The 24,115-nt window shown below is 42.3% G+C and overlaps 5 protein-coding genes across 6 annotated transcripts in view; 2 read left to right on the forward strand and 3 right to left on the reverse strand.

Moving 5' to 3' along the window:
• Positions 1-1,022: 1,022 nt before the first annotated feature.
• Positions 1,023-4,641, reverse strand: bpnt1 (bisphosphate nucleotidase 1). Its single transcript, XM_084030723.1, has 9 exons — positions 4,486-4,641; positions 3,853-3,974; positions 3,569-3,673; positions 3,361-3,468; positions 3,137-3,185; positions 2,549-2,640; positions 2,274-2,471; positions 1,582-1,687; positions 1,023-1,416 (listed from the first exon to the last, which is right to left on the reverse strand). Exons 2-9 carry the CDS (start codon positions 3,970-3,972, stop codon positions 1,265-1,267), a joined length of 930 nt encoding a protein of 309 aa, XP_083886849.1. The 5' UTR covers positions 3,973-3,974; positions 4,486-4,641; the 3' UTR covers positions 1,023-1,264.
• A 1,012-nt stretch (positions 4,642-5,653) lies between these two features.
• saysd1 (SAYSVFN motif domain containing 1) lies at positions 5,654-6,761 on the reverse strand. Its single transcript, XM_084030910.1, has 2 exons — positions 6,358-6,761; positions 5,654-6,119 (listed from the first exon to the last, which is right to left on the reverse strand). Exons 1-2 carry the CDS (start codon positions 6,562-6,564, stop codon positions 5,787-5,789), a joined length of 540 nt encoding a protein of 179 aa, XP_083887036.1. The 5' UTR covers positions 6,565-6,761; the 3' UTR covers positions 5,654-5,786.
• A 31-nt stretch (positions 6,762-6,792) lies between these two features.
• Positions 6,793-9,271, forward strand: grcc10 (gene rich cluster, C10 gene). Its single transcript, XM_084030911.1, has 4 exons — positions 6,793-6,877; positions 7,608-7,661; positions 7,742-7,918; positions 8,713-9,271. The coding sequence occupies exons 2-4, from the start codon at positions 7,610-7,612 to the stop codon at positions 8,850-8,852; spliced, it is 369 nt and encodes a 122-aa protein (XP_083887037.1). The 5' UTR covers positions 6,793-6,877; positions 7,608-7,609; the 3' UTR covers positions 8,853-9,271.
• A 140-nt stretch (positions 9,272-9,411) lies between these two features.
• Positions 9,412-16,316, reverse strand: LOC311027093 (uncharacterized protein). Of its 2 annotated transcripts, XM_084030909.1 has the most exons (12): positions 16,065-16,306; positions 15,222-15,341; positions 13,215-13,685; positions 12,522-12,595; positions 11,819-12,423; positions 11,648-11,735; positions 11,234-11,309; positions 11,098-11,134; positions 10,701-10,797; positions 10,454-10,570; positions 10,180-10,239; positions 9,412-10,071 (listed from the first exon to the last, which is right to left on the reverse strand). In XM_084030909.1, the coding sequence occupies exons 2-12, from the start codon at positions 15,259-15,261 to the stop codon at positions 9,982-9,984; spliced, it is 1,755 nt and encodes a 584-aa protein (XP_083887035.1). In that variant the 5' UTR covers positions 15,262-15,341; positions 16,065-16,306; the 3' UTR covers positions 9,412-9,981. The 2 variants fall into 2 exon arrangements, 1 of the variants encoding a protein (XP_083887035.1); XR_014598562.1 differs by lacking the exon at positions 9,412-10,071 and having other exon boundaries at positions 10,219-10,239; positions 11,098-11,126; positions 16,065-16,316.
• A 3,682-nt stretch (positions 16,317-19,998) lies between these two features.
• dlgap2b (discs, large homolog-associated protein 2b) overlaps positions 19,999-24,115 on the forward strand; it is a 58,231-nt gene continuing 54,114 nt past the window's right edge. The window contains exons 1-2 of the mRNA XM_084030515.1: positions 19,999-20,024; positions 20,564-20,618. Of these exons, the coding sequence (XP_083886641.1) occupies positions 20,007-20,024; positions 20,564-20,618 (73 nt within the window). The 5' untranslated portion in view covers positions 19,999-20,006. The remainder of the gene's footprint in view (positions 20,025-20,563; positions 20,619-24,115) is intronic.

Raw genomic sequence — 24,115 nt, forward strand, 5'->3', positions numbered from 1 at the left:
CCAATGCAAGCAGAAAAAAAGTCATAGTATAGCATGTAAGAAAAAAGTGAAAAAAGTCATAGTATAGCATGTAAGAAAAAAGTAATAGTATAGCATGTAAAAAAAAAGTGAAAAAGTCATAGCATTGCATGTAAAAAAAGGGAAAAAAGTTATAATATAGCATGTCAAAAAAAAGAAAAAAGTCATAGTATAGCATGTAAGAAAAAAGTGAAGAAAGTAATAGTATTGCATGTAAAAAAAGTGAAAAAAGTCATAGTATAGCATGTCAAAAAAGTGAAAAAGTCATAGTATTGCATGTAAAAAAAGTGAAAAAAGTCATAATATAGCATGTCAAAAAAATGAAAAAAGTCATAGCATAGCACGTCGACAAAGGTCATAGTATAGTATATTGAAAAAAGTCATTAGTATGTCGAAAAATTATAAAAAAGTTAAAGTGCAGCTTCATGAAAAGTCACAGTATAGTAAGTTGAAAGAAATCACTATAGGATGTTAAAAAAGTCTCTCCGGGTTCTCTGGCTTCCTCCCACAGTCCAAAGACATGCAGGATGGGGATAGGTTAATTGATGACTCTTAATTGCCCGTAGGTGTGAATGTGAGCGTGAATGGTTGTTTGTCTCTACATGTCTCCCTGTGATAGACTGGCGTCCTGTCCAGGGTGTACCCTACCTTCGCCCAATGACAGCTGGGATCGGCTCCAGCCCCCCCGCAACCCTGGATACAGGATAAGCGGTAGAAAATGGATGGATGTTAAAAAAGTCATAGAATAGTAGTAAGTAAAAAAAAAAAAAAGTAATGAAAAAGGTAAAATAGTATGTTGGAAAAAAAGTCATAGTATAGCATGTGGGACAGTAGGTGTAAAGAGAAGTGGACACGGATATGAAGGCCACAGCAGAAAGTGAGGTCCAGTACAGGACTTAGAAGCAGTTGTCAGAATATTCAAATTTATCAAGGCAAGTCAATGGCATTTGGTTACTTATATTCAGTGTTCTCACTTACAGAAAATAATTTCCAACTTCTAAATGAACATTTAACCCATGTATTCTCATTTATTTAAATCTTGCATCTTGGAATAAACAAGTGGAATGAATGTATTTTGATTGTGCTCTCTCAGTTTCTGGTTAATCAAGTGCTGCATGACACAAAAACATGTTACTCCACGATGTTTGTTCTGATTTTATGTTTACATATAGCAGAAGGTTCCTGCATGTGTGGATGGATTTGAAGTGAATCACAGAATCATGTGATGTCGGATGAAGACGGATTATCAGTCTGACTTGAGGGCCTGCAGCACCGACTGTGGTACTCGGCTGACGTAGTACTCGTGGTTGCGTAGTGTAGCGAGAACACCAGCAGAATTCATGTGCTTTACGTTCGCGTTATAGCAGTATGCATTGCCATGCATGTCAGTCAGTTTACCTGCACAAGAAAAGGAATAGACAAGAGAAAAGAAATCTGGTTGAATCTTGAATTGTAACCTAGTCGCATGGTGATATAATATACTGGTAGTTTGGTTTAAAACCCTTGCTTTCAGGTATTCTCTGCTGCTACAGAACTGTTTTTGTTTTGGGTTTTGTTTTTTACCTCCAACAGCATGCAGAATGGCTTCAGGAGCACATGTGTCCCACTTCTTGCACCCTGGACTGGCGAAGACATAAGCAGAAGCCTTTCCTTCAACAAGCTGGATTATCTGCAGAGAGATGACGGGCTCTTTTAAATTGTCATGAGATCACTTTAGACGTTTGCTCATTCAGTTTAGGAACATTTGCAGCCACGGTCTTAGTCAGTGGGAAGGCAAATAAAACACATTTTACATCAATGGATAAGTCATGTCAAAAAAGACCCAGTTGGGGGGGCTTGCATGATTTGTGTTAGTCTAACTTAGATTTTGACAGCATATTTATTAATGTTGCTGTCACTGAAGAAATAATGATAAAAATGAAATTGCCTGAAGGTGACACATTTATTTCTTAATATTATGTGGTTATTAAAAAGTAGCATTAGCTAAAAATATCACCTGTGGATGTGCACGGTCACTTTACAATGTGTGTGGTTATTAAAAACACAAAGAATATGGAGGAGTAGATTGGCAGTATGGGAAGAGAAATGCTTATCGCCACAAACCACATGACCCTGCTTTTACCAGAACGTTCTGATCCAAAGCTCCCAGATTCTTGTGATGGAAGACGTTAATATAATTTCAGATCAGGATCAGAAACATGACTAGAGTTACTGAATCATCCCGACACAAGACTGTAAAACCCCAGTTGACACACCTTGTTCCCGGCGCCGCCCACTCGTACAACCTCATGAGGCTCCATCGCGTCTACGCAGTCCGTCACCAGCTTGTTGCTATGGGAACGCGTGGTGGTGATGATGCGTCTGTCACCTGGAACTTCCTGCAGCTGAAATCCAAACGCGCCCAATCCAAGCATTCCCCACATGGTTCTCCCTAAAGCCGATCCCGCTTCAAGCTGACGAGGAAAACGTTTGAATTAACCAGAGACAGCTGTCAGGATGCGGCTACACGATCATTTAGTTCGACCCGCACCTTGTAGTTGTAGAAAGGCTGATTGATGACACCTGCGATGGCTCTGCCTCCGTATGCAATACCAATAAGCACCGTCACATTATCCAGGAGCCCTTCAATCAGAAGAGAGCGGGGTGTTAGCTGGAAGGCACGCAAAACTGTCAGTTTTAATGCACTTTAAGTCATACACTGCATGAAACAGATTTTGATCACATGGATGTAAAGTAACATGAGGCCAGGGACTAAAAACTGAGCAGAAACGCTGACTTATACTGACACTAAAGTAACTGTATTTAATGTGGTCACTTCTGTCCCCATCAGCTTAACAGGAACAGTATCCCTAGTAAATCTGAAACTGTTACCATAGCAACAACACTTTACATATTACATTACCAGTTAACTGAGGCTCAACCTCATTTATTATTTCCTGACAATGACACTTATTTGTGCTGCTATTTATTACATAATCAGTTGACCTAAAAACTGTCCAAAAAAATCAGTAAACTACTTAAAGAAAAATACAGATGTGACGCTGTGCCTTTAATATCTACTAAGTTATTATAATAACAGATATAATAACATATTTTTAATAAGCATGTTTGAGCCTACCTTCAGTGTATTCCTTTGTGCCATCGAGGGGATCGACCCACACAACGAGCTGAGATTCAGAAATAAACACTCAGAAGAAGCACATTTATATATTGATACAATTGTACTGCACCTCTTTGATCATTTTGATGCATAGATAAAACTGTTGTTATTATTTTATTTTTATAAAGACAATAGCTTAAGCTGAAAATGTTCATTATATTTCTGATTCTATCTACAGTTACCTCCTCCTCTTTCAGACCGCTATATTCTGCTGGACATGTCTTCTGAAGGATTTCCTCGAAGTGGCCGCTCTCAATGAGATCTTCCTTTATCTCCTCAGCTGGAAGATCCTAATAAACAAATGATACACACTAAAATACGTTTGTATGGGTGGGTATCCACAGACCTCATTCTAAAAAACACTTTAAAAACAGAGTGTAATGTGTTCACCTCCTCTCCAATGATGGTGATTTTAGGGAAATGTCTGGATAATGATGCGCAGATGCTCTGCTGTGCTAGTCTGTCTGCCAGCGTCTGCAGGTCATTAGCTCCAGTCTGTGCAGGGACATATGGAGGAATCAGAAAAGGTTAAAACAACTCATCAGCAGGATCCACATGTTATAAATACAGGCGTAAAATCTCCACAGCTGGTCAGTGTCACAGTACAGCATTCCATCTGGGACGCGCTACTTTAACTTGTTCTGATTTTAATACAACACATGCATTGCTCCCACCTTTTCCACAATGCAAAGATCTCCACTATGAAGGACCTTCCTCACAATGGCCCCGGCCTTTTCGGCCACAGAGTGGGCCGAGGCCACCAGCCTCATAAGCACAGCAGGACTTCCAGACATGGCTGATAGAAGAGCACAACAGTTGTTTGTGGACACATTCAAAATCATAACCAGCTAACTAAGTCTAAAGACTCCACAACTAATACTGAACATAAGATGGTGACGACTCATACACTATGTCCAAAATGATGGGGACATCCTTAAAAAAATTATATCTGCAGCATTTCATGAATTTGTCTTAAAACGTGTCTTCCTCTCCTGTGAATATTTTACAGAAATTGGAAAATTAATAACTACTGGCAATACCTGGATCACCTGATTGTGATTAGCTAGTATTTTCTAGTTTTATACGCAACGTCTTAGCACGACTTATATTGATTTTGGAGCAAAAGGCTGACTAGCTAAACCGAGAAGAGCTCGTAAACTGTTAAATTATGTAGCAAACCTATGCACTTCGTGCTAAATAGCTAACATGCTACTGCTGGTAGCTAGCTAAATCAGATAAATGAATCGAACATATGAATAAGCATACAGTAGAAAAGTGGCGGTTGGTGATATAGTGCTCGTACTTACCGATGACAACACAGTAGAAACTAGAGTAGAACCCACCTTACAGTTTTCCACTGGTTCAATACGTTCACTTTAGGAGATACAAGTGCATGACCTCTGACCCAGAGAGCCAAATAAACTGCAAAGAGAGTTACCTGACCACAGCTTGCAAGCTTGTCATGACGTTCGGCTTACAAGTTATACCATCGAAATGAAATAGGAGTCTTACTGTTAACACGCACAAAGAGACGTTAACTTCTGTTAAACTATTTGTTTTTAATGAAGATGTGTCAGTGTTATATTTGTCCTCGCTTAACTAAGAAACTATCAAATCCACGTCGGAGTCGCGTTGGCTTTCAAGCAAATGCGGAAGTACATCGGGAGTGAAGCCTCTCGCTTTGCCGATAGCAGTTGTTCGCTCCGTGTGCTGCGTTCGAAACACCTCGGAACTCGCCGCTTTCCGACCTCCCGCTAGGAAAAAGTACAATGGAAGTTCCTACTTGTAGATTTGGGACTAATCCGTCTAGATTTACAGGTAGATATAATAATTGACGCACACGAGGCACATTTTAAATGGCAAACCACTCATAGGGAGCATTTTTTACGTTGAAATAATCTGGTCAACAGTGATAATCATTCTATACTCAAGTAAGTACAGATATTTATGATAAAAAAAGACTGGTAAAACTACTGAATCGACTTCTTTATGCTTATTATTCTTTATTTCCCTATGAAAGATTTTTTACAATTGTGTGTATTTCAATTTGAGCTCAACACTCATTACTTCTATTAATATAGTTTGATCCATTGCAAAATTTCAACAAACATTTTTTCTAATCTTTTATCAAACATCATTTATTTTCATCGCAAAACAAAATGTGGCCTGGAGACAAGATGCTTGATACTTCAAAATTCTTTATTAAACTTAAAAAGCCATTTATCTGAAGCAAATAACCTTCCCTTTAATGTATTCGATTTACCAAATCCGGCTGCACGGTGGTGTAGTGGATGGATGGATGGATGGATCCATTCATCAGTACAGGAAAAAGGTGTAAAGTTCAGTTTTAAAAATCTGTTAAACCTTGTGCACCAAGTGATGGTGATTTGAAATAAAGCACAGTCCCTTATCCACAAACGACGCGATGCCACTATTAAACAGTTTCGAAGAAGGGAAATAGGTATAAAACTGTCAGTAGACCAATTTCAATTTATTGTGCTATCCAGACACAATGCAATGAAAACATGAATGTAAGTCCCTGTACATTCCTGAATTAAATTGCAGAAGAGAAGTGATTATTACATATGAACTGGACATCACAAGCATGTCATCTGTGAGCCAGAGGTCTGTAACCCATCTCTCCCTCCAGCTGCTCTGCAGTCAGAGTGCCCAGCAGAGGCTGACAGTCCGGGTTGAAGACAGAATAGGCACTCAGCTCTCCGGGCTCGCGGGCAGCAGGGCTACGGAGTCCCTCGTAAAGCCAGTAGAAGAGGGAGATGACGAAGAAAGGCAGGCCGAACTCCAGTTCAACGAACAGGCCGAGCAGCACCAGCCACAGCAGAACTTTGAGCAAGGTGAGGTTTGAGAAGACAAACTGTGTCGAAGTCAACCATCTTCCCAGACGGCTGTCCAGCAGCCAGTCACTGCTGCTGCTGCTGTCCTGCAGAGAAGACACAAACCAAAACATCGGTTAGTTGGTTGTAAACATATGTCTGTCTTAATATTTGAAGGATATGCGTTTCACAATCTCTTAATATGTTGTGCAAACAAAAATACAACCAGATTCATCTTAGATTTTTAGAGTCATCAGTCATACGAAGAAATAAATGTCAGAGAACACATTTAATCAGTTATTAATGAACCTGTGAGTTGTGAACACAGTAAACGTGACGTCTCACCTTCCTTGGAGAGGTCCGAGTTGAAGCTTTGACATTTTCCGTCTCCTGTGTCTGTTGACTCTCCGTTGTAGTTGTTGTATTAATGTGAGCAGCCGTGTCCGTTACCGTCTCTGCTCCGCAACACGGAGTATCGTCCTCGTCCCGTTTCAACGTACTTTCAGCCTGTCGTCTGGCTCTGAACTCGGCCAGCTTTTGCTCCATTGACATCGTTGTTAGGTGTACGTACGTGGCAATTAAGAGCCGCTAGTGACGTTACGACTTACGCAAAACGTCTTGAATCAGCGTCGCATCGGTGACGCTTAACGCTTAAACACAATTAAACTCACTGTCACTCGCTTTTACAACATTTTGGAGAGATTTCATCGTGCTACTAGCTCAGCGAGGCGTTTGTTTACCTCTTTACTTCCGTGCCTACCTGAAATGAGGACGTCGTGTCGCAAAGCGCTTTCAGTTGTCGTAAAACCCGTCGTTTAGCTCATTTTCACAGGTCTGCTACAAGCTAGGTTGTTTCCCCACAGCGGTGAGTTCCCAAACCTGCAAACTTAATCGTTTCGTGGTTAATCCGGTCGTGAAACGTTGGTGTTTTAGCTGTTGGTAAACGTAGCTAAGCTAACGTTAGCTTTTGTCACAGTCCAGGCTGTCGATAGAGAGAAAGTAAAACGGTCGATGAACCGACGTCCAGCTCGTCGTCTCAATGAAACTCATCGTTATGTTCAAGTTGATTAGCATAACTTACTTTAGCGAGACTTCGACGCTGTAGAGATATTCATCTTACTTCTTTTGAACTCAAGTTTAGGACCATTATGCCCAAACCTACCTCAATACGTGTATTGCTGTCTTCCAGCAGGTCTAACGCTAGATTTAGCTATGTATTTATTAGTATACGGTTAAATAGTATTACTTCAGGATGACTTGTGTCGTCTCCTTCCTATATAAACAACTAATTGGGGCTGCTAATAAATTGTTTGATCGATTCGTTGAATCACACAGCATCGTGATGCTGCCATTAACATTGATCAGAGCCTAAGATTGCTTGTTCTCTGCATCCAAAACCCAAATATATCCAGTTCTCAATGATGAAATGTTACAGTAGAGAAAAGCAGCAAAAGTCAACACAGTGGAAGAACAAAACATGACGGAAACTATCAATTGATTATCAAAAAAGTTGATTGAATTGACAGCTAATCGTTTCAGCTCTAGAACCAAGGTAACCTCATGCACTTTAAGCCATCTAGTTTATTTCCCTCCAGACATGGCATCGGCTCCAGCACAGCAGCCCACACTCACCGTTGAGCAGACCAGAGGTGAGAAGAACTGCTTATACTCTTATTAAGTTTGGGTCTTTCTTCGGTGCCTGCTTATGTTTTGTTTGTTTCTTCCACAGTGGTCCTGAGTGAGGTGATCCAGGCCTTCTCAGTGCCAGAAAACGCAGCAAGGATGGAGGAGGCGCGAGAAAGCGCCTGCAATGACATGGGCAAGATGCTGCAGCTTGTGCTCCCTGTGGCCACCCAGATTCAGCAGGAGGTCATCAAAGCTTACGGCTTCAACAATGAAGGAGAGGGTAAGCATGACGCAGCATTTTCTTGCCCCAAGTGTAGATTTACTGGCTGGAAAACGCCCTAAAGTTTGTACTTTTAAGTAAAAGTAAGAGTAAGAGTAAATTTCAAATAAAATGAATGGGATCACAGGACTACAGCAGATGTTGCAGATGCAGATGTTTATTAACAATCATTGAAATTGTAACCAAATGAACCTGCACCGTCCAACTAACTCTTATCATTGGGAACTGGAACCCCCTCAATACACATTTGAAAATATATGACTGTTAGTCTGTGTCCAAGTTTTTTACTCTGTAAAACTCAAACATGGAGTCCAGATAAGGCCAAGGATTTTCTGAAAGTGCCTCCGGATCATTATCACACTCAATCTGAGACTCAGCCATTGTCGCAGTTTTGTGTTGACAAACACAGTCGAGAGCGTAGCTACTTTGGCGGTATCCTTATGGGGAGGGATTACGTATTTCCGCTTTTACGTAGATCCCAGTGGAGAGCGTGCACTGTGATAGGGTTCCTTCTTTGACAAACACAGCTTGTGTCCAATAGTCTTTAAAAAATACAAGAAAGAAAGAAAAAAAAAAAGAGCAGACCTGAAAGTAACGAGTACTTTTCAGCCTTTCTAGAAATGAACTCAAGTGAAAGTATTTGTCTTGGAAATGTATTCAAGTAAGAGTAATAAGTACCAAAGAAATCTAACACTAAAGTAAAGTACAAATCCTCTGGATATGTTTACTCCGTTACTGTCCACCACTGGATGACACATTTGATCACATTGATCTCTGCTCTGCTTCACTTTCAGGCGTTCTAAAATTTGCCAGATTGGTGAAGATGTATGAAACGCAGGACCCTGAAATTGCAGCCATGTCTGTTAAACTGAAGTCTCTCCTCTTGCCACCGCTGTCAACACCACCTATAGGGGGCGCCATTCCAGCTTCATAGGACTTATTTACATTCATTGGTCATCTGCAAGGTTTCCATCATCTAATGCTTTGGTTCAACGCGAACATACTGTAATTCCAAGGTCTTGTCCATCATGTACTTTTCTTGAGAAGTAATGGAAAAATTACTCTCAAACCCCCAATATAGTAATACGTTCCAACAACAATGGCACGTATGCTTCATCATGCATTACGGTTTCATCAAAATCATCTTTCCAAAACCTTGTTAAATTATTGCTTTTTAAATGTTTGTATTTATTTGTTACGTGTTACTTTATGAACATTTTATGTTATTGAACCATAAACATTTCCTTTAATGCCATCTTTTTTTTAATAAACATAATTATATCATTTTTATATGCTGTCAGGTGTATCAAATGTACTTTTTTTTTTGTTATGAATTAAAAGGTTTTCTGTGGATCTCTGTGTGGTATTAACAGAGGAATTGTGTGTGTGGGGGACGAGGTCTATATACATAACTTTATTATTGCAATAAGGCGTTTGGCAACAACAGTCATATGTTTACCATGTTTTTAAAAATACTGAAGCGCGGACATACATTTACATATATACAATTCCTCAAAGACAAATACTGTAGTGTTTAAATTAAATTGCTATCGCAGCTTATAAAATCTGGGTTCATGTCACGCTTTATGGGCTTTTAGATTTGGGTACATGCAGACATGACGACACTCTAAAAATAACTAAGTCAACATAAATAAAACTAAATAACTATAAAAGTGCCCCAGATTCTGGAAATCGCCACTTAAAAACACATCACGAGTCTACAACAATCATAAAGTGCTCATTATTTTAAATAGGCAAACCGTGCAAAACCAGTGCACCCAGTAATAACAAAGTAATTGCTGAACAAGTGTTAATATTCTGCATTTAAATACTGAACTGATTTTCAACCTGACGTGTAAGTGTCTTGTGCATCATCACCCAGCACCTATTTGGATCTGAATAAACGTTATGTAGAAAAATTAAAATGCTCCCAAGGTTTGGTTTCTGTGTGAGGAAGACTGTATTGCTGACACATCGTAAATCCCGGCGGCCCCGTGTTCATCGTGAGTAGAGCTCTTCATTGTGAAGAACCGGGCTGAAGAGCAACACGGGAGAAAACCACTTCACATCTCAAAGTGACGGAATATGCTTTCGACGTAACCCAGGACCCTCTGCCAGTCCGGCCCGTCTGCCTTCAGCATCTCCTCCGCTGTCTGTCCCAACACATAAAGAGAAGATCATTAAACCAACAGAGCTGGTTTTAGTTGAAAAATGTGTCATTTTTTCCAGATTTGAGTTATATATTGAGTAAAACACCTCACCAGTGTGGCTGTGATCCCCACACTCTCTCCCGTCTTAAAAGCAAGGTCCAGGTTTTCCTTCTGTAGAAACGTTCAGAAACAGCCCATCATCAGTCAGAGATTCTTGTAAAAAAGCTAAAAACATCCAGCACACTGTCGACCACTTCCACTATTAATGTTTTGGCCCTCAGATCTTTGTCGCTCATAAAAAGGACAAGTGATTTTTGGTTCTTTCACAGTCAAGAGACTTTACGACACATCCAACACACCCGGAGAGACTTTATGGATGCCTTACCTTGTCTGCTGGGTCGAGGTTGCCGTACGGTATGTGAGTTGGTAAATACGTGTGATAGACGGCGCAGAACGCCAAGCCGTCGTCCCAGCTGCTGCTAAAGTTTGTGATCTCAATATTCTGCCAGAAAACACATTTGATGAAGATAAAACATAACTGGTTAAAATGTATTTCTGTTGCTCGACCCCAAATTGCTCATAATTTCACAGATTGTGAATTATTTATAGAATAATTGATCCTTCTCTCTCACCTTATACCCTTGGGTACGACTCTGGCACCAACGCAGGAGGGAGTTTCTTCTGGAGCCACCATGACGCCTCAGCAGAGCACTGAAACCATCCTGAGGTCTGGGAAGTCAAGTTGAGCTTTCACCAGTTTTAACATAACTTAACTATACTGTCAAAGGTAAAACCACACATAATGAGATTAAAGCATTTTCTCCACATTCAAGTGTACAAAGGTTACACTCTGACTAAATGTGACTTCATGATTGATTTGATCCATCCATCCATCCATCCGTCCATCCATCCATCCATCCATCCGTCCATCCATCCATGGACAAGTCGTTGACTCATTCATGCTAAGTATTTATCAGCATCTACGTCTCCTTGACAAACAGCCTTCAGAGTCCTAATAGTAATAGTTACTTGATGGAATCTGAGATTTGGTCCTCGTCCTGTTTTCCTGCAAGATAAAAATGCAGCCATTGTCATACAGCTGCACAATTACTAAGCTGTCCAGTAGAACATAAAGGTGGATTATTGCTGGAGGTTTAAAACTCACCGGTGTAAAAACTGGACCAGCTGTCCTGCCGCTGCAAAATGCGGTCCATCCTTCTCCTTAGTGGCGGCTCTTCTTTCTGGAAAAGTTTAGAGACCGAGTCTACAAATGCCTAGTGTGACTCAACAGTAATAGAAGTCTTTCCCTCCTCCCTAACCACCATTAAAAGAACATTTTCAACAGGGCTGTCATACTCGAGTCTGGACACTAATCTGTTATCTACTATGCATTTTGCCAGCATTAACTAAAATGAGCAGTAATCCTGGCTGTGTGCACACAATCACGCAGGGCAGCAGATGATTAGCATTGGAAAAACTCCATTGCCAACTGCAATTCTTGACACAGACTTCACTGGACCTGGTCTTGAACTCGACTTGGTCTTGGCTACAGCCCTGATTTGTCACATCGATGTGGTACCTTGCATAGCGGCAGTGTTGTGCTCGTGTTTTTTGGGGTCCCATTTTCCCCGGAGGAGTCACTTGGGAGTGGGAGACGAGACAGACTCCTAAAAGACATTTTTTGCACGTTTTATAACACAGTCTTCCGTTAGCAGGGCTGAATGTGTTGTGAGTGTTCCTGTAGACTCACCAAGATCTTTCAGACAGCATCACGATCCTCCTCGGATCTCTCCCTTCTTTCTTCTTCCCCAGCATAGCCAAACTACGAAGGTATCCCTCCGCCACCCCTTTCCCTTTAAGCTGCAGGCTCCCTGATCCATTTGCCTCCTCAGGATCATGACCCACAACTTCCGCATTCATCTCTTGATTTGTTTCATTCTCCTCCTTTTCAACATCGTCAGTTTCAACTTCTTGTTTTTTTTCCTCCACAATGTCCTGCATTTCTTCCACCCGTCCCTTCCCAGAGTCTGCTCTCTCTGCCCGTTCATCACAATCCGTTGCGTCTTTCACCCTGCATGCGATCCTCAGAGCGCCAAGTTCGGCTCGTTCCCGCTGCTGCTGCAGGGTGAGTTCAGTCAGTCTGCAGCAGACACCTCTGTGCTCAGCCCTCAGACTCTCCAGCTCGTCCTCCTTCTCCTGCTGTCCGCTGAGGGCCAGGGCCAGCTGCTCCTCCACGGTCCTGTGACTCTCCCGGAGCAAACCCAGAGCCTGCTCCGACTCGACCCGTAGCCTGTCGGCCACAGACACCGCGACCTGGAGGTCACGCTGGAACTGACGCCACTCTAGCCTCTCTCTCTGACAAAAGAAAGAGAACCACATGGGAAAGGCATGGTGGAATCTGAATTTAAAGGCTAGTTGTTCTCAGTATGGCGGTTAAGTGTGATCCAACTCACTCTGAGTGTCTCCCTCAGTGTGTCCACCTCCTCAACCAGCTCATCTCTCTCTGATATCAAGCACCTGAGCAGCTCTGAAACATGAGTCGAACAAACAAAGCACATACGGTTGAGTGAAAAAAGATTTGACACTCAAGAGCAACATATAGCATGCTTTTTTAACAAAACAAGAAAAGGATAGGACTAATGACATTAAGGATGGCATCTAAGTGAGCCAGTATGTAACCAGAGCCCTCAGATACCTAAATGGGATGTGGCTGAAGGAAGCATCTTTTTTGCATTGCTAAATCACAACAGATTATCTTCAGAGCCGTTGAGAGACAATAGCAAAGCTAATTTTAGAACTTTATAAGCTATGATAATCTTTTACATTACATTTAGTCAACAAATGATCTGGGGGAAAAAATCCGGTATCTGTCACAGCACTGTAATGAATCCGTTCAATAATTTCATTCAGACTTAATCAGGTTATTGGAGACTACAAGTCTACATGCGCACAATGACTGTGCACTCATTGCACCTCACCCAACTCTTCCGCAAGCTGCTAGCTTGAGGGCTGTGAGTACTTAAGATAACAATAATCATTTTCATTGCATGCATTGACAATTCTGGGGGAATGGCTTTGGTGGAAGGCCTGAAGGGACTCGCTTCTAACCCCAGCTTTAAGAAAAACAGTAACAATAGAGGACCTACCTACTGCTCCTGTGGTAACATCTGTGTTGGGGGTCAGGCCTAGTGAAGCCCTGTAGTGCTCCATCAGACTGAGTAAAACCAAGGTCATCTCCTCTCCGGCTCTCTCCTCTGCATGCTGCGGCTCAAGTCCACTATCCCGCTCCTGCCAGCTCTGCTCTGAAGGCGATCCTCTGGAGGGAGGCAGGGACACGGGGATGGCCAGGCTGCCCACTCCCTTCCCCTGCCTCGCTGCTGCATCGCTCACATTTGTGTCTGAGGTGACGCTGTCTACGCTTATCACAGCCCATTCTGTGGCAGCAGGCGGTTTCTGTGTCCAGTCTGCAGGCGGAGAGGTGGCGGAGGGGGTTGTGCCGCCGCTTGGCGATGGCGTCTGTGCCTTACTGGAGGAAGCTGCAGAGGATAAGGCCATGGCGGTCAGCTCTGCTTCTGAGGGTGTGGTAGGAGGCGTGTGGAAGAAATCTAGAGGAGAACCTGAGAAGGGGAATCGTTAAACTGATGGGGAGCAAAAGGAAAAAGAACACCAGAGAGATAAAAGAGAAAAATATATGCCGAGTGCAAAGCTCCCCTCTCCTTTTCTGCGGTGCAGATGTAAGCACTGCTCCCTTATTTACTTTCCTGGGCTGACTGATGCAGCAAAAAGCCAATGTCTTGGCAGCCAAACACACACACCCTTTCCCCCATGTGGCAAGATCCAGGAGGAGAGATTTTACCCTGATCTACTATCCAACAGCTGCTCTGACTGTCACCACGAGGCGATTACATCAATCAGCAGTGTTGCCAATATTCTGCATAAAGCATGGAACTTTTTGCTTTTTTTTTTAGCAATTTGGCTTGTTTTCTGCATCGTGAAATTGTCAGCCCTCACAGAAAATGATGTCACAGTATTGTGATTTCTGCACAATGCCGATAGCATGCTCTGTCTATACACAGCCTCCTTTGACTCAGGTCTTTTCATGCTTCCCCTCCTTGCCCTTGTGTCGTGCTGCAGGATTCTGCAGACTCATCATTTTCACGGCAGCAGCATCATGATGTATTCTGCTCAGCTACAGCAGGGGAGCTATTCTCAGCCTCTAGCCCGAGCCCACTTCCAGCCAAGAGAGGGAAACAAGGAGCAGCATTTTAAACAGCTGCGAGTGAGAATTACACTGAGCGAGTGGCAAACTGAATGTCCTCAAATAAGGAGGCACCATGGGCATTAGCTGCACCAAAGGATAGCTGGTCTGTGATGCTTTGACCTGAAGGATACTTAAGGCACGACAGACGCTAAAAGATCCCTGCCGGATCCGGCTTTCAATTAATCCTTTGGGTTACAGTTTGTATTTCACAGGATTTATTTTCATACAGTACCCAACACCAGCATTTCATTAAGACAGGATACATCTAGTGTCAATCAGTTGAAATGTGATGTTGTAGCCCCATTCTGTCGGGTTACACAAAAACTAAACACTTAAGCTTTCTCACTAAAGTATTATTATTCCTGGTTTAGTGGCATATTTTAGGAAAGGACACGCTTCGGTGTGCTTTGGGAAAACGAATGGATATGATGACTGGTCGTTGAATTTTCTTGTTCAATGTAAATGTAATGAAACACCACTGTACTCATGCTTGTTTGTTTCCAACTGAACTAAACTGGTCTTTGTATTCTATGAATTCTGCTTTTTTTTTCATTCCAAGGCAGAATTTTAATAGATACAAACGTTTTAGCTTAAGCATGATTCAGTTTAAAGGGTCTTGCTACTCTTCAGCATTACAAAAGGATGCAAACTTAAGACTATTTTTTTGTTTGTTTTGTGTGCACACCAGTTTATTTTCATTTTCTGTCTTGGAACCAGGGGAAAAATATTTAAAATATTACTAATGACTGGAAGAAAGGTGTCAATTCAAGAATGTGTGAGAAAACTGGCCATGCAAAGAGACAACATTTAAAATATCTATAGCCTACTCTGAAAATAGTAAAAAGAGAAAAAAGAAATCAGCTAATATTTGTGTTGTTTGCCTTTGTCCTACCTGTAGTGCCATGGACTTCTCTGCCAGTCTGGTTACCCATGATCCAACAGGGGTGGGTATCTGCATAGGTTATCCCAGCGTCCTTCACTGCGTCCTTTGGTCCGTAAGTCCCACTGATGTCTTGACAGGAGGGAATAAATATAAATCTTTCATGAGAATGACTCACCACTGAACTCTGGATCGACAGAAGGAAATAAGTGCAACATGTCAAGAAAAGAGCCTGACAGGAAGTTTTCTAAGGAAATGTTTAGAACGGTGTGTTCCAAGCATTTTCCTAAACATGACAGATTCTATAAGATTACTCATTACTACACCTTGTTACACGCCTGCAGTTTTTCTTGACCACCTCACAGTAGCTGACAGCTGTCTATAATTCAGAGCTGCCAGTAGATCCACAGATAAAAGAATGACATCCTTTCCAACAACGTATACACAGGCTCATCAGCAGTGCTGTGGCTATATCACCTGATTCTATGAAGAATGCATTAATCTATCAATTTATGGTTGCAGGGGTTACTAAAAAAAAAAAAGCACGTACATTTGTTGTTGAATGGGACATGCACATGATTCCCTATGAAGCACGACTGATTCACACACCTGACTACTGGCCGACGCAGATCATGTTAGGCAGGATTGTGCTTTTAACCAACTCTAAAACCAAGGAGACTCGTGTCAAATCAAGGGACTGGTTGGTGAATTGTTTGCCGTATTAACGAGCAATTTCTATCAGGTTGAAAAATGCTGTGCTACATAGTCCTGCTTCTCATGAGTGGGTTTATTTTTGTGAAACTAGTTCATACGTTGTATCCGACCAACGACACCCTCCGGTTTCATTCATCCTACCTGCTCAGCCTGCTGCCAGCTGGACGCCTTCCAGTTTGGTCCGCCGGCTGTCTTCTCCGGCTGTCTCGACCTTCCTGTCGCCGTTTTCCGCGTCCCGTTTCCTAAATGTACCGGGGGACACTGTTCGAGCTACTCGCGATCATGTCTTCCTTGATATCCCGCGTCGACCACGCAGCCACAGAAAGGCGGTCACCGTCTATAACTTGGGTCCGATCCCCCCCCCCAAACAAAAAATATCCAACTCCGTCAAATCCAATGCGACAAAAAGAGAAGGAGGCAGAAACAAACTGGTTGCGCAGCAGCACTGCGTTGGGTCGACGCCGGCATGCGTGTTGTTAATGGCATCGTTTAAAGCAACGTTTGATTTATTCCAAACAAAGTAACGATCGACACCATTAAAATAATGTGAAGCACGCCAAGCCTATATTTAATAAAACTGTTGCGCTGCTGAGAAAAGCAGCAGCGCAGAGGCAGTTACATCTGCTGGCGGCTAATTGTGTTTAAACGCAGGTGTGGCGGCTCGCAGGTAACTCGCTACAGTCTGGAGGTGTGTTATGGCAGCCATAGCTTAAATGCACATTGGATGCAATGAAGCCAAGTCATTGCATTATTACGTATGGAGAGGACATAAGACTGTGCTGAACCTGTTTTGTGGTTTAAGCGAGCGATTAACAAGCAATTGTGTGTGTCTAAAGCTGCAGCTTAATTACAATCATTATATGCATCCTCTTCATTTAACCTATCATAAGCATGTAGGTGCAGCAGGTATGTGAAGCACATGGGAGCAAACTTAGGGTTAGGGCCTCAGGACCCCTGGAATAAAACCACCAACATTTTGGTTTAAGCTGTGTTTCACTAACTTTCCTTTTTTTGTGGGAACCCACTTAAAAAAATGAGAAACCATTACGACCCGATCCACAATAGGCCTTATAAGTATACATCGTGAGAAAAGCCAATGTGTGGATAAATGAATGCTCCTAAACATTTTACTGCCATTTCCGTATGACCTCATATTATGTTCAATATGTAAATCAGCCATTTTCAAGAGATGGGTTTTAAGTGCGTGTCATTGAAAACATATACACAATGTAAACCAGCCTAACATGTTAGATTCAATGTAAAAAAGTAGAGTATAATTCTCAGAAAAATGTGAACATTCAGGCTCCATCGTGTGGTTCAAAGGTGTACTGCAGATGTTAATGTTAAATAAAAGACGATGGAAGAAATGTATTTGGTGACCCTAATAAAACCTCCTGCTACACACCTTTGGGTGCAGAGCCAGTCTTTAAGAATGACTGGGTGAAAACGACCCACTCAACCCACTGTGTTCAGTACATATTTGTAATAATACTTGGTATGTTTCAATATTACAAACATATTACAAGTTAAATTGATTCAGCTAAAATTACTTTGCCTAAGACTGCATATGTTTGTTTCAGCAGCATACGTAGAGAGGTACAGGTAGTCTGTGTTTAAACGTTTCAGCACCATGGAGAGAGACAGGTAGTCTGTGTTTAAACGTTTCAGCACCATGGAGAGAGACAGTAAGTCTAAACTTAACGTTTCAGCACCATGGAGAGAGACAGTTAGTCTGTGTTTCAGCAGCATGGAAAGAGACAGGTAGTCTGTGTTTAAACGTGTCAGTAGCATGGAGAGAGACAGGTAGTCTGTGTTTAACGTTTCAGCACCATGGAGAGAGACGGTCTGTGTTTCAGCACCATGGAGAGAGATGGGTAGTCTGTGTTTAAATGTGTCAGTAGCATGGAGAGAGACAGTTAGTCTGTGTTTAAACTGTTCAGCACCATGGAGAGAGACAGGTAGTCTGTGTTTAAACGTTTCAGCACCATGGAGAGAGACAGGTAGTCTAAACTTAACGTTTCAGCAGCATGGAGAGAGACAGGTAGTCTGTGTTTAAACGTTTCAGCACCATGGAGAGAGACAGGTAGTCTGTGTTTAAACGTTTCAGCACCATGGAGAGAAGCAGGTAGTCTAAACTTAACGTTTCAGCAGCATGGAGAGAGACAGGTAGTCTGTGTTTAAACTGTTCAGCACCATGGAGAGAGACAGGTAGTCTGTGTTTAAACGTTTCAGAACCATGGAGAGGGACAGTAAATCATCATGTAGCATTAATTATAATGCTGATTACGTTTGAAAGTTTGAAAAACAATGGACTGGCGCCCTCTAGTGACCAAAGTCAGTGCTGACAGGAAAAGTGAAAGAGGCAATAACATCTGGATTCATACTAAAATCTGCCTTTTTCATGATTTTTCTATAAAATACAAGACATATTGAGACATTAGCAAAGAGCAACATTTTATTTCTATTTGTTTTGTCCCTATATCGATGGTTTAAGCCAGGGGCAACATTTAGTTAAGACGCTTGTTTGAAGGCTGAATGACGTTTTTGTATGCATTGAGAGTTTGAGCAATTTTCCTTCCTTTGACCAGATTCTCAATGTATCTATGGGGTTTTGTGTCAATGGGATTTTTTTCAATTGCATATAGTAGATAAGAAATAATAGCTGACTAAAATTTTCAAAGTATCATGTATAATAATATAGTGTTTTCCTATCAATGCAAATGTGTATGCTATCGTTATTGCGGTTTTTCAACACACGCTGCTGTTTCTCAGACTATTGATTTTGTTTCTTTTTACCTTCCTTCGTCATTTTCCTTCCATTTGACTACTTGCAGAGACTTTTTGACTGAGAAGTGAACACTTTGTATGGATTGTCTTGTTGCCAAGGTTATGTTACCATTGTTAGGTGATGTTATGAGGGCAGACTGATTTTGATTTGCACTCTACTGAAATCTATTTGTCTCTGCACTGTGAGCTAAGCAGGCAGTTTTCTGCTTGTGGCGGTTTTCTGCACTTCAACCACACAATTTCTCGGTGACCTCTTGCTCCCGTATACCACACTGCAGTTTCTTAGCACTACAACATCAATCTCACACAAATCCCACTCACTTGTATTACCATAAACATTGTCTCCAAAGCTCGAGGCACTTAGAAACTAAACTAGTTTCTTTTTCTGCAAATTCCCCTCTAGAAACCTTCACAAAAACAATTTGTGTATATCAACAAGCAGGGTGTGTAGGAGGAGGAACTTACTGGGTCTTTGGCTCTGAGTTCTGGGCTGATGTCTACTTCTAGGAGACAAAGAGAGAGGCTCACAATGAGAGTGTGTAGGAGAAGGTTGGCTGCAAAGGAGCAGTCTTAAAAATAATAACATTTTGTTACAATAATAGTTTTTTTTTTACTTTGTAACATTGTTAATGAAAAGTACAATGCAAATACACGTATTGTTATCAATACTGAATAATAGTGAAAATTAAATAAACTGACCGAGTAAAGGATGTGAAAAGTACGTGAATATTTGTGTTTTTTCAATGTTTAGCTCATATAGGTAGCACAAGTATGTAGTGGCAGTAATGTCATATTTACCATATTTCACAAACTAGATCAAGCACTTTTTGTTTTTCATTAATGCCACGTTTATTCTTATTCACCAGTAATTGACCCCCTTTTCACTTTGAATAGTTTTTTTGCTGCTGAGAAGTTACATATACCGATATTATAATAATTACTATCATCATCATCAACAATACAAGTAGGCTACTGTGCTGTAGGTGCAGACTTTGTAAAAATGGCGTCTGATATTGGCTGCTCTCATAAGCGCAGCTGTGCTATTCAGTGACCACAACAACACCAGCACATTGTGATTCGTTTCCAGAGAATGAAGTCTGCCGCTGCATCGGGACTTCGGACAAGCAAACCCACACACGCCGCCGTCATCATGGGAAAGGACGGCCGCTCTGCAGCAGATGTCTCGAACGAACGCGACAATGAACATTTTCACGGATACCAGGAGACATGATCGCCTTTCACTCCTTTGCCGCCCGTTTACTATCGAAGAAGAAGTGACCTTCTCCGAGGAGGAAGATGTCAGCGCTGAAAAAGGTAGGAGGGGGAGATGCACCGTGTCTTGTTTGTGCACTGAACCGAGCCTGCAGCGACTGTTGTTGTTATTGACCGTTACCCCCGACAAGTGCGCCTATGCGAGCTCGGACGGAGGTAGTTGACCAGGTGAAAGGCAGCGTGTCGCACCTGGTCAGACCTAAAGTGTGGACGTCGGAAAGTTCTGCAGCGCATGAATGACTCACTCGCTGAATGATTGTTTTGCACTTTGCCAAGGTGTTTCCTGCATCGATCAGTCAATACCAATGAATGATGCATGGCGTGTGGGAGAGGTGCCGTGAGAATTAAGAGTAGGGCCTACACGTTTGGAGGTGGAGGGTGGGTGGAGGGGGCCATTCAAGCCGTTGTGAATGGAGGGGACCCACAGCTTCTCCCTCAAGTTTCTTCTGTATGTAAATGCGCACACATTCCCATTGTGCTGCTCCCCTCCATTCAGTCAATGTGTGTGTGTGCGTGTGTGTGTCTGGGGTGACTCAGCTGTATTGTACTATATCTGTCATCCATCTTTTCATCTGTCACAGGTGTTACCATGGCTACTACAGACTCACTGCTGTCTTTTCTTTGAGAAGGACTCAGGTAAGAGGTGGGAGGGGTGATGAAGTCTAACATAAAGAGGAGATATTTCACTTAATAAAAGGCTTTTTTTACATGTTGTATAATGGTTGTTTAGTAGCAGGGATCTGAAAGAATCTGCGTTATGTTATGATGGCAGCTTCTTCTCGAGCGATACGTCTCACCAATAGGATCACACCATTGTGGCTAGTTTGTCAATAGTGTAAAAATATTCAGAAACTATAAAGTATACACCTGCTAATATTCTCTTTGTTTCTTATTGAATCCCATAAAAAGACCAATTTGATCATACAAACTATATGATATTGCTATGTGCCAATCAATCAATTAGCCAGCTGCATAAATTGACATCTCCCTTCATTACCATAAACAAAGGCCCTGTAAAATGGATGTTTTACCATATTTCATGTGTAACAGGACATTCATAAGCATCAAATCTATCCAAACATGGGGTTAAATCTCAGTCTTGTGCTTTACCAACTTGACGCTGTAATGTGTGTGTCCATATAGGGATGGGAAGCCTATATGAAACAACAGACCGCTAAAGGCAGCAAACCGACCTCACCTAGTGCGCTGGAGGTGTTAGCTGTTGTTATGTGTGGATAATTTGGGCATGGAGCATAAAGGAGACGGCCGTTAATTAGGGAAACTCAGCACGGCTCCTTCTTTCAGCAGAGGTCAGAGCACTGAGAACCGTCCAAGGAAAAAGCACTGCAGGGGTCCGCTGCCTTTCTCTTGGCATTTTTTTTGGCATCGTTGATGATCAAATGCTGGCTCGCATCAGCACAAACATCAAATAGCACCACTATCACTGTGATGCTTTGGCCAAAGGCCAAGAGGAAATCATGAAAGGGTAATCTTACATTTTGCACATTTTTATTTACTTGGTTATAAATAACACAAACTGACACAACAATACGTAATCTCAAGATTCATGGACATGAATATGCTGGTATCTCATTCACCAACGAAACATTTTCATCCTTTAGCTTTGCTTCTGCACATTTAGGCCCGACATTAATCTTAGTTTGAGTTACTTTTGTTGCTTTGCGTTTCTAGAGAAGCAGTGTCGTTCTAAACCATAACGCTATCCTTGAATTAAGACTGTAGTATCTGAAGTTTGACAGCATTTGCTCAAATTGATATGTGTTATTCAGAACCTGAGGAAGTCTTTTAAAGCATTCCAAACAGGCTGACATCGGAGTTTCAGCTCATATCAGAGATTATCTGCGAGTTAATCATGTGTGGGCCACTACTGTCCCTTTTACAGGCTTTGTCAGCACAAAGACTCCAGATGAAGTAACCGTGGATACGGGAACATCTCTGCTTGTTTGATGTGCATAACCTAAAGAATTGTTCAGTTCTTTTTTTTTTTTCCTTCTTCTTCTTTATCAGCCATCCGTAGAACTTGCTCTTGCTCACACCTTGCTCATCACTTTCTCAAGGTTGTGGCAGAATGTTAATGACTGTGTGGACTGGATCATTTTAAGGAATATAAAGCAAGCAGGAGCAGTGATGCTGTTTATGACTTTTTGTGCTGAGTTTAAGCTTTAAAAATGAACATGATGAGCATTAATAATTTCGCTTGCGTCTATGCGTTTTAATCAGAATTATAATACAGATGTGTAAAGCTTTCACATTTCCTAAAGCACATCAGGTCAGTGTTCCACCACTAGGTGGGACTATTTACTTAAAAACACATTGACAATGACATACCTACTGGGGCATTTCACAAACTATTTCACGTTCCAATACAGACTGTGTGTCTCATGCTGCTCAATAGTTTGTGTCAGCAGCAGAGCAGGGGTAAAAATATGTGGACTAAAAGCAAAGGAATAACTAGAGAGCAAATATTGCATTGTGTCTGTTTGTGTTTTTCTTTTATCTAGCTTAGTACCCATTAAAACCTGGCGGGGTCAACAAATGAACAATGGAACATTTCACAATATATAGTGTCATCAATTACCTAACGAGGACCAGCTTCAGCCCACTTTAGTTTGCTGTCAGTCTGCATGCACAACTGTATGTAGAGGATTGATAGAAAACCACCAGCTCTGGTGGTGACATCTCCATCACAGGCGTTTCTTTCATTCACCTGCACAGAGGAAGTGTATAAATCAGGACAGGAATGTGAAGGCATAGAGCTGAGCTCTCACACACACAAGGTTTTAGATCTTACTGTGTTAGCTTTGTCTCTCAGTGTCCTTATTTAAGCGGGCCCTTCTCTTCCCTCTGCATCAGCTATTGCTGATGAGTCTCTTTCATCTGGTGAAGGAGCGCTCATATTTCTCTTGAGTATCACCTCCACTCCATCAGAATACCAATGAGTCTTACATTGGGTCTAAGATCGATATGATCCTTTCCAAATCTGTATTTATTCTTCTTTCAGGTTGTCTCTCGACCGTAGAAGCTCTGCTGTGCTGTAGGACAGAGAAGAGGCTGGTGAAGGAGTGAGGACGTGAGGGGAATGTGAGGGCAAGTGTTGCTCTCGTAGTGGAATGTGTGGCTCTAGTTTGGGTTAGAGGTGTTCTCAGGACTTTGCTTGGACCTGGTGCAGGTGAAGTGGAACCATCAGTGTTGGCTTGTTTCCTGTTGCTCAGTTTTGTGTAACTTTCTCCATAGATTGTATGGCATTTAAAACACCTGCACATGGCCTGGAAAACGTGTCAGATCTCGGTGACGTCACCAGGGTCACGACAAGACCAGGAAATGACTCCCTCCCTTTCGGTCCAAGGAGTGATGTCATCGCAGAGAGAGTGTGAGGTTGGCTGAGGCTTCATTGAGCTTGACGTTTTATCGCCGAGACCACCAGAAGCATGACCACATGCGCCAGTCACTTCGGGGACACAGAGTGGCAAAAGTGAGAGCCAAATAAGATGGCAACACATTTGTGACTCGATATAAAGCCCCCCGAGAGGGAGAAGATGCAGAAACCCAGAGAGGAAGAGGGACAGCGTGAGTGTGCATGCTGATGGGAAATAGGAGCGTGTTGAGCTTCAGAGCTGCAGAATCCTGAATCCAGCAGATGGAGACTCCGTGTCCTTGTTTTGCGGTGATCTTTGGGAGCAACATGCAGCTTGCGCTGCTGCCTCGCGCTGCTGCAGTGGAGGAGTAAATGCGGAGCCCCACACTGCTTCAGGTGATCCACAGCAGCCCAGCCCGGCAGACTGCTCCCTCCTTAACCTTCCCTCTCCTCCTCCTTTTCCTCCTCCACCTCCACCTCCTCCACCTCCTCCTCCTCCTCCTCTTCCTCCTCTGTCAGTGCTCCGTTCCTTTGAGGGCTTTGAAAAAAAAAATTACAAGAAAGGAACAGAAAAACAGAGGAGAAATCCTGCATTCCCCCTCCATTCTCAGATGTGAATCACCTCTGCATGTCTGCCGCTTCCCTGTCATCGTGTGAAGACGCACCACATATGTGCTCCAATGTCTCCGGAACATAGACTCGCTGCAAGGTAAGAAGACTTACACTTATCTGGAAAAACGCTTCTAGTCCCCCCCCT

The sequence above is a fragment of the Eutrigla gurnardus genome (assembly GCF_963514095.1).
Source record: "Eutrigla gurnardus genome assembly, chromosome: 16".
In the NCBI taxonomy this organism is placed as follows: Eukaryota; Metazoa; Chordata; class Actinopteri; order Perciformes; family Triglidae; genus Eutrigla; species Eutrigla gurnardus.